At 42.5% G+C, this 9,077-nt stretch overlaps 1 protein-coding gene across 1 annotated transcript in view; it reads left to right on the top strand.

Moving 5' to 3' along the window:
• Psmd11 (proteasome 26S subunit, non-ATPase 11) overlaps positions 1-8,402 on the top strand; it is a 39,484-nt gene extending 31,082 nt beyond the window's left edge. Inside the window, exons 7-13 of the mRNA XM_013347040.2 lie at positions 1,037-1,097; positions 3,079-3,141; positions 5,359-5,484; positions 5,912-5,947; positions 6,175-6,226; positions 6,688-6,830; positions 6,946-8,402. Coding sequence (XP_013202494.1) covers positions 1,037-1,097; positions 3,079-3,141; positions 5,359-5,484; positions 5,912-5,947; positions 6,175-6,226; positions 6,688-6,830 — 481 coding nt within the window. The 3' untranslated portion in view covers positions 6,946-8,402. The remainder of the gene's footprint in view (positions 1-1,036; positions 1,098-3,078; positions 3,142-5,358; positions 5,485-5,911; positions 5,948-6,174; positions 6,227-6,687; positions 6,831-6,945) is intronic.
• Positions 8,403-9,077: the final 675 nt, after the last annotated feature.

The raw sequence follows: 9,077 nt of genomic DNA, 5'->3' as shown, positions 1-9,077 counted from the left end.
GCCTGCCTCTGCCTCCCGAGTGCTAGGATTAAAGGCGTGCGCCCGGCCTTGAAAATACATTTTGAAATTTGTTTTTATTTTATGTGTACATGTGTTTCTCCTGATTATATGTGTGTGCACCACTTGCATGTCTGGTGTTCAGAAGGCCAGAAGAAGGCATCAGAACTCCTGGAATTGGAGTTACAAATATCTGTGAGCATCCATGTAGATGTTGGGAATTGAACCCAGGTCCTTACAAGAGTAACAAGTGCTCTTAATAACCAAACCATTTCTCTAGCACTGCTCAACTTTTTATGTAGATAAGAATGATGTTGATTTCTTGGGTTGAGGTTTGAAAAAAAAGAAAAAAAAATTAAAAAAAAAAAAAAGAATGATGTTGGTGGCACACTTCTGCTGTCCAGAATGTTGGAATTGCAGACATGAGCTACCAGTACTGGGAAATAAATCCAGGGCTTAATGTATGCCAGGCAAACATTCTACCAACTGAGCTGCATTCCCCGCCCCAAGGCCGTGTTGTTTTAGCAAGACCCACTATGCTGAGATTTGACTCAAACTTACTATTCTGCCTTTTGATTTAGGGTTGGGGTTCAGTTGGGCTTTCTGTCTATCTGTCTGTCATTCTCTTTTTCTTTCTCACTCTCTTTCTCTCTTGCCCTGTCTTCTCTCTTCCTTCTTCCCTCCCTCTCTCTTTCCCTCTTTTCCTCCCTTCCAAGATCTTACTACATTGACCAGGCTGACTTTGAACTCATAGAGATCTGTCTGCCTGTGCCTCCATAAGGTATGTGCTACCACACTCAGCTATCCATCTCTTTAATGTTGGGAGGTTTTTACTTTTCACTGCTAGCTTTGGCCAAGAGTGAAGAAACCTGACTGCTGCAGTGTTGGTACATATGAGTTTAGTTGATTTTTCAGTGTGGATGAATCTTCACAATGGAATTCTGGTAAATAGCTCACCTATCTATGATTAGAATTGCAATGTCCAAGAGCAGTTGACCAAGTATGTCTTTTTTTTTTTTTTTTTTTTTTTTTTTTGTAGCCCTGAAGATGTCCAGGCTTTGGTGAGCGGAAAGCTTGCACTTCGGTATGCAGGGAGGCAGGTAGGGAATGCCGTGACTGCAGTCTGCTCTGAGACCAGCTGATTGTCAAATTCATAATGTGTGATGGGACCAGTGGTCCTCAGGTCTCCATCTTGTTTTCTTCCCTTCAGCTCATTCGTTAGACTTTCTTTACTGTTAAATTCTTGGCCTAGAAAGTAAGTGTTGGACTCTGTTACAGGTAATTTGAGGGGCTTATAGAAGTATATTGTAGCATTTGCTGATAGGCTACAATTTATCTTTGGTCATATCTTTCTGTTGTGAGCCTCACTTGCAAGTAGAACCAGTGAATCTCACATCTTGATTCTCTGAGTCAGGAACCTGGTGAGATCTGGTTCATGCATGCTTGCAGGGAGGCCAGATTACTTGGTGTAAGAACTAGAGTTTGAGTGTTATTAGCTTATTATCTTTCCGTTCATACTGTGAGTCTGAATATAGTTTAAAAAGAGTCCATTGATGGTTGATCATCCTTTTATATTGAGTAAATGTGAATGGCTTTTTAGAGCACACAGTTGTCAGGATAATGTCTGAGATATTAGGTATTTGTCCTATCTGCAGTTTGTTGTAGTTAAATAAAAGCAGTTATTCTGAATTTCAGGTAGAGTTGTCTCTAAACAATGAACAGATTAGCTTATCTCCCTAAATCTGTGGCGTACAAAAACTGATTTCCTTTTTCTCTGTAAGTGGTTCTAATTGGTTTTTCCTTCAGTAAAAGTTTCAAGTCAGTTGTAGTTCTGACTTCAGGAACACTGGCTTTTATTGTAGAGCCTTTTCTCATAAGAACTGGAGTTGAGCTGGGTGGTGGTATAGCACTTGGGAGGCAGAGACAGGTAGATCTCAGTGAGTTTGAGGCCAGCCTGGTCTACACAGGACAGCCAGGACTACACAGAGAAACCCTGTCTCGAAAAACAAACAAACAAACAAACAAAAAACCAAAACCAAAATGCGAGCAAAACAAAACAAAAAACTGGAGGTGAAGCCTGAAGCCAGATGTGGTGGCACACACCTTTAATCCCAGCATTAGGGAGGCAGAGTTAGTTCTAGGCCAGCCAGAGCTACCTAGAAGGCCCTGCCTCAAAACTAAACCAAAAAACCAAGAAACAGAAGCGAAAACCAAGCCTGGAATTATAGAGTCGAGACAGGACCTGCAAATTTCCAGAACAAGGACAGGTAGCTGAGAGTGGTGGGCACAGACTTGAACTTTGGTTATCTGACTCTGAGTTCCAGAGTGTTCTCATTATGACATTTTTTTTTGCCTGTAGGGCAGATGCTAGAGACAAACTATGCTCCTCACAGCGTGTGTCATTTAGTCTGCAATATAGACTTAGTGTTTTTATGCGTGTAGACTGACACATAGTAGCTTCAATGTTCCTTTGTGCCTCAGTGACAGCTCTCACAAGAAGTCAGGCTGATCTAGAAAGATAGGCACTGAGTGGAGACGTGATAGTTTGCCAGGTACCCTTTTATAACCAAGTTAGACGCTTCTTGTGGTCATTGTACATTCAGTTTTGGCACAATGTACGGTTTTAATATTCAGTTGTAATATGTGGACTACTAATGCCTGAACCCCAGTGCAGACCTCACTCAGTCAATATCTTGTATCAAAGCTAGCACAGTGAACCTTGACAAAGGCCAGGGATTATCAGGTTTGAGGGCAGAAAGAAATGGGTAGGTGTGGAGTAAGGAGAAAGAAATCATAATTCTCTTGTTATTTTCTCTTTAAGCTTAGTTTCTCTAGAGAATCCTTATCCGGGTCTATTCTTTTGGGAAACTTCTATTTAAGTCACTTCACATTTCAAAGGGTTGTATGGTTGGCATACAATGATATTCAATACTTCTGGCTTTTCTTCTAAGACCTCTTAAAAAAGAGTGATGGGGGGATAAGTTACTGTTTTTATAACAGGTGCTTATGAGACCTTGGGTATATGTGAGCATTCAGGACAGATTGCTTTCATGATTTTTTTTTATTTATTTAAATTCTCAGACAGAAGCATTGAAATGTGTGGCTCAAGCTAGCAAAAACAGATCACTGGCAGATTTTGAAAAGGTGAGTGTGGTATTGAATTGATGGTGAATGGGTAGAGATAAAGGCCATTGAAGAAAAGTTTCAATTGGCCAGTGGTAACACTCCAGCACATGGGAGGTAGAGACAAGCAGATTTCTGTGAGTTCGAGGCCAGCCTGGTCTGTAGAAGGAGTTCCAGGACAGCCAGGGCTACACAGAGAAACCCTGACTCAAAAACCAAAACGAACAAAACCCTCAAAAAGTTTCTAAGTTGCAAAGATAGTACATGTTGATCCCATGTCCTCTTTCCCCAGAACCATATCAGAACCAGGAAATAGTTTTGTATAGGGAGTAACATGTTGAGCTATATTAAATTCATTTGTGTATACTTCTTACTTTCAAAAGGTATCATTTGGAGCCGGAGAAGTGGTTCACTAGTTAAGAGCACATACACTGTTCTTACAGAGAACTCACATTGGGTAACACATGCCTTCTGTTACTCTAGCCCCAGGGAGATCCTAACCCTTTGGACACTACAGGCACCTGCATTCATGTACACACACCTGCAAGTGTACATGCATGCTTGCATGCATACACACACACACACACACACACACACACACACACACACACACACGCATGTTTAAAAAGTTGCCATTCATTTTGCACAATAAATTTTTTTACCTCTACTCTTTAGTAACATGGTAATCGGGGGGATGGCCAAACCACACAACAATCACGTCTTGTGGCTTAACTCTAGGCCTCATTCTTCCTCACAGAACAGCTGTGGATAGCCCAGACCTGCTTTGTACTCTGTGAGCAAAAGAGATGATTTTGTTTATTTACTTCTCTTTATTTTCATTTTTGCTTATTTCACTTATTTACTTATTCGACTCATTTATCCTTCCTTTCTTCCTTTCTTTCCTTTTATTTTTTCCTTTCCTCCCTCCCTCCTTCCCTCCCTCTATTCATTCATTCATTCATTCTTTTTTTTTTTTTTTTTTTTTTTTTTTTTGTGGGTCAGTTTCTCTGTAATAACCCTGGTGTCCTGGAACTCACTTTGTAGACTAGGCTGGCCTTGAACTCATAGAGATCCGCTTCCCTCTGCCTCTGGAATTCTTGGATTGAAGGCAGTATGCCTGGCAAGGTTTATTTTTTGAGATAGGGTCTTGCTATGTAGCTCACACTGACCTTGAACTCCTGTCCCAATTAGTGGGATTACAAGTGTGAACTACTTTGCCTAGCTCTAAAAGAGATAAGACCCTTCTTCGTGATGATGCCACAAGCTTTCTTTTGCTCATTGAGAAGATTAAAAATGGGAGAAACACATTTTTAGCTTTAGGACGAGTCTTGTCTATTCTTTTCTAAACTGGTGTTCTTGGTCTGAGTTTAATAATCAACTTAAAAACCAGACCTAGGCTGGCTGGTGGTAGTGCACACCTTTAATCCCAGTACTTGATAATCAGAGGCAGGAAGGACTCTTGGAGTTTGAGGTCAGCTTGGTTTACACAGAGTTCCAAACCAGCCATGATTGCATATTGTCTCAAAAATCAATCCACCAAATGGAAACAAAATCTCAAAAATAAAAACAGTGTGTTTGAAGATAAGGGCCACATCACATGGCTTAGACCTCCCATGTCATTATTTTGTAGTCGCCTACCTATTCCTAGTTAGTATGATTATCTACTTCCTTTATAGTACCTTAGAGCAGAGTAATGTGAGGCTGGACATTGAACCCATTACTAAAGATAAATGGATCAGTTACACTAAAACAGCCTATACATTTGCCATAAAATTTGATGGGACACTTTTATTCATGGTTCTTCTGTGATCAGATACTTAGAAAACATTAAGGCAAAGAAGAATTAGAAAAGCATTTGCTTTCTTTGCCTGCAGAGCCATGTTGTACTATTCTCACAAAGCTCCTAGGAGCTAGTTTTGTAGTAATTTTTTATTATTTAATCTCAGAGTTCTTTGAAATATATGCTGAAAAATATATATACAGTTTACTTGACCTCTAAGTAGAGTGTCTTGGCTTGCAGGATTAAATTTTAGGACAGGAAAGGTGGTAGCTTCATGCTTTAGTTCTTGATACTCTTCAGATTGTGTACGTTGTGTGTGTGTGTGTGTGTGTGTGTGTGTGTGTGTGTGTGTGTGTGTGTGCGTATCATATGATCACCAGAGCCAGAAGACTTCAGGAAGCTAGGAGTAGTGACTTTAATGTGTTGTGCCAGTCTCTGGTATGAGCTTTGTTTGGCAGGCCCTGACAGACTACCGGGCAGAGCTCCGGGATGACCCAATCATCAGCACACATTTGGCCAAGTTGTATGATAACTTACTGGAACAGAATCTGATCCGGGTCATTGAACCTTTTTCCCGAGTACAGGTAAGAATCTTCCTGGGAACTTTCTTAACAGTTTTGGGTTAGATGGTATAGCGGTAGCCACCTCCTTTTCCATATTTGTTCAGAATAGGAACTCACTTTCAAGGGTATGTCTGTTGGACTTGTCTGGATGGGAAATGAATCAAAGAAGATGCTGGTGGGGTAGGTGGCTATGAGCTGGCCCTTCCCCGTGTTGATTATCCCATTCTTGTAGTCATTGTCAATATTTTCTGAATTTGGTACATGGAAAAGGAGTGTATTCTGTATAGTGAAGAGCAGGAAGAGGACCGAGCAGGACACTAAGTGTGGCCAGGGAGAATTTCCGCTCTTTAGATTCAGCAGCTCAAGAGACACACTAGTTCTCTGTCCTTCTGTTTTATATTGAAGATAAATTCAAACTTTCAATGTTACTGTCTGCTTTTCCTTTTAGATTGAACACATATCTAGTCTCATCAAACTCTCCAAGGTAAGTTCTCAGGCCTGTTATGTGGTGAGAATGGGGAAAGATATGGAGGGGTGTCTTCTTTGTGAGGAACTGGATGTGGGCTCAGAGATGGAGAGTATGTCATTGCTATTTTGCTCCAATCCTTTCTTTTTTTCTTTTTTGTAAGACTCTTTCTTCTGAAACTTTCATGTCAGACTGATCTCTGATTAATGGATATTGGTCCCTTTAATCATGTACTTTGATTTTAGGCCGACGTGGAAAGAAAATTATCACAGATGATTCTTGACAAGAAGTTTCACGGTGAGTAAGCAGCACACAGGCCAGGGCCTGGTCAGAATTTGCAGGGTGTATCTTTAAAACAGGGGCTGAGTTTCTCTCGTGACATTCCTTGGAGCCCTGACTCCCTTTGAACAATGTGTAAGGGGATAGAGAGAGGATTCATCAGTTAAGATACTTAAGGCTTAAGGACCTGGGTTCAGTTCTCAGCATCCACATGGTGGCTCACAACTGCCTGTAACTCTAGTTTCGGGATCTGACGCCCTCTTCTGGCCTCCGAGGGCTCTTGCATGCACAATATGCTGTGTGTACTCACACAGGCTCACATATATAAATAAAACACTCAAAGTTTTTTAATAAAAGAAGTGAGAGTATATAGCAAATGTGCTGGGAGAAATTGGGATAAAGTGATGAGACAGACAGTGGGGTCCTTTTTTATTGTCTAATATTTCCTTTTAATTGGTTTGTTGCTGTGTTTCTTGCAGGGATTTTGGACCAGGGGGAGGGCGTTCTGATCATTTTCGATGAACCCCCAGTAGATAAAACTTACGAAGCTGCTCTGGAAACAATTCAGAACATGAGTAAAGTAGTGGACTCCCTCTACAACAAAGCCAAAAAGCTGACATAGGTGAGTGCCTGCCCCGGGACCCAGGGCTGGGCAGCACTGTCTTCTGCCTGCGACACTGAACACCTTCTGGTCCTCACAGCTTCCCCGATTGACACTGCTCTGTCTTCTCTTGCAGAGTTGGATCAGTAGCGGTTCTTTGGAGAGTGTGTGTGGCGGGAGAGTGAACCCTTGGGGAAATGCTAGGAGATTCTTTTCTTTCTGTTCTACTTTTCGCTCGGAAAGTTTTTAACCCTCATTGGTGCATCTGTATCCAGCGATAGGCGGCCAGTTCTCATGTAATCAGCACTGGCCAACATGGGAGTGGGGAAATTGCTTAAAAAAAAAAGAAAAAAGAAAAAAAAAGATTCTAAATAAAAGGAAAAAGGCTTACACTACCTAAAGCTGTGCTCTCTGCCTCCTGGGAGAGGGCCGCAAAGCCAGGCACCCCGCCAACCACTGGGGATCCTCATCCACCTGCTGGGCGCCACCTCTCCTCCTCTTCAGAATTGGGTGTTTGCTGACCATCAAAAGCAATGACTTTTTATTCTGTTTGTACTGAACCAAAACAAACAACTGTGTATAGACTGCTGTTTTCTTTGTTATTTGAAACGAGGCGTTGGTGTGCTCTCCCTTACCCTCTTTGACTTTGGCTCCAGCAGACTACCTGAAAGGCCGGCTGTGGAGCCACTGCAAAAGGCTCTGCTCTGACCTGTGAAAGAATGGGAACAAGTCCAGGAGCTAGTGTCCACTACGGGCAGGCACAGTGTGGGCCTCAGCCCTCAGGGTGCCTGCTGTGCACATGGCTTTCTTTAACACAGTAACTAGATTAGACAGCAGTGTTTTAACCACCCCTCCTCCCCTCTTTGCTTTCCTTTCCTCTATTTCCTTTCAGCCGGGAGACCATATCCTTTCTCTTTCCCCTCTAGAGGAGTTGGGTTGTCTGAACTCCATCTGCTGCTTTCCCTCTCTACCCTTCTCTCCTGATGTCAGATGGAACTATCCCTTTTCAAAACAGTAACATCGGGAATGAGGCTGGGTGGTTTTAATTTAAATTACAAAACAAAAAAAAAACCAAAACAACCAAACCGAAACTTTGTTGGGTTTGAAGCACCCTCATGCCCCCTTTCCAGACTGTCTTCCTCTGCCTCTTAAGAGTGTGAGCTGACGGGGTGGCGCTGTTTTAGCATGCTTTGTTTCTGATGCAGTTCCTTAGCAGGCTTTGATGCCATTTGGGCAGGTGAACGCCTGCACCTTTGCTGTCCCCACCGTGCTGTGCCCTCTCATCCACTCTGTCTCTCCCCTCCCCTGACTCCTTCCTGCTGCCCCCTTTTCTCAGACTGTCCTTCCAGGTTTTGGTAATAGATCTCTATTTTGTAAAAGGTTTTGTTGTACCAGGTTTTGCATCTCCACTAAATCTGACTGGCTTTCATTTTCCTCTCAAAATCAGGTTTTGTTCTCAGCCACCTTCTCCCCATCATGTCCAGTCACTGTTTTGGTTTTGGCACCATCAATATCAAATGTACAAACGGTTCTTGCTAACCAACACCAGGTATATCTGATGTTCAGATGAGTTCCAATAAAATAATTTTTTTTCAAAAGGTGTCTTTTCTTGAGTGCTGGTGGGTTTCCAAGAAAGTTCAAGTGTTCCATGTAGCCCCTTCTGGCTTGGCCAGAGCTCTGTCACTTCATTGCCTAATGGGAGTCTTTTTTTTTTTTTTTTTTTTTTTTTGGTTTTTCGAGACAGGGTTTCTCTGTGGTTTTGGAGCCTGTCCTGTCACTAAGCTCTGTAGACCAGGCTGGTCTCAAACTCACAGAGATCCGCCCGCCTCTGCCTCCCGAGTGCTGGGATTAAAGGCGTGCACCACCACCGCCCGGCCTAATGGGAGTCTTATAGCCATGCTGGGAGTCCATATTTGGAAACCTTGGCAGGAAAGCTGACCTGTAAGGAGTGAAGTCAAAAATGGAGCTCAGGTGTCTTTTGGGGCAGGAGGACCAGCGAGGACATGTGGGCTTGGACAGTAGTCACCAAGCCTGTCTCCTTATCTCCTTGTCCATGGGAGGCGATAGGATGCTAGGTTCTGATGAAGTAGTGCAGGAACCAGTGTCTCCATGGCCAGTCTCACTTTAGTGACTTTGGAATCTTCTTCTTCTTCTTATTTTTTTTTTTTTTTAAAAGATTTATTATGTATGCAGTGTTCTATCTGCATGTTTGCCTGCACACCAGAAGAGGGCACCAGATCTCATTACAGATTGTTATGAGCTACCAAA

This window comes from Microtus ochrogaster, chromosome 7 (genome assembly GCF_000317375.1).
Source record: "Microtus ochrogaster isolate Prairie Vole_2 chromosome 7, MicOch1.0, whole genome shotgun sequence".
In the NCBI taxonomy this organism is placed as follows: domain Eukaryota; kingdom Metazoa; phylum Chordata; class Mammalia; order Rodentia; family Cricetidae; genus Microtus; species Microtus ochrogaster.
Note: the sequence above shows the minus strand (reverse complement) of the source record. Positions and strands in the feature narration are given on the sequence as shown.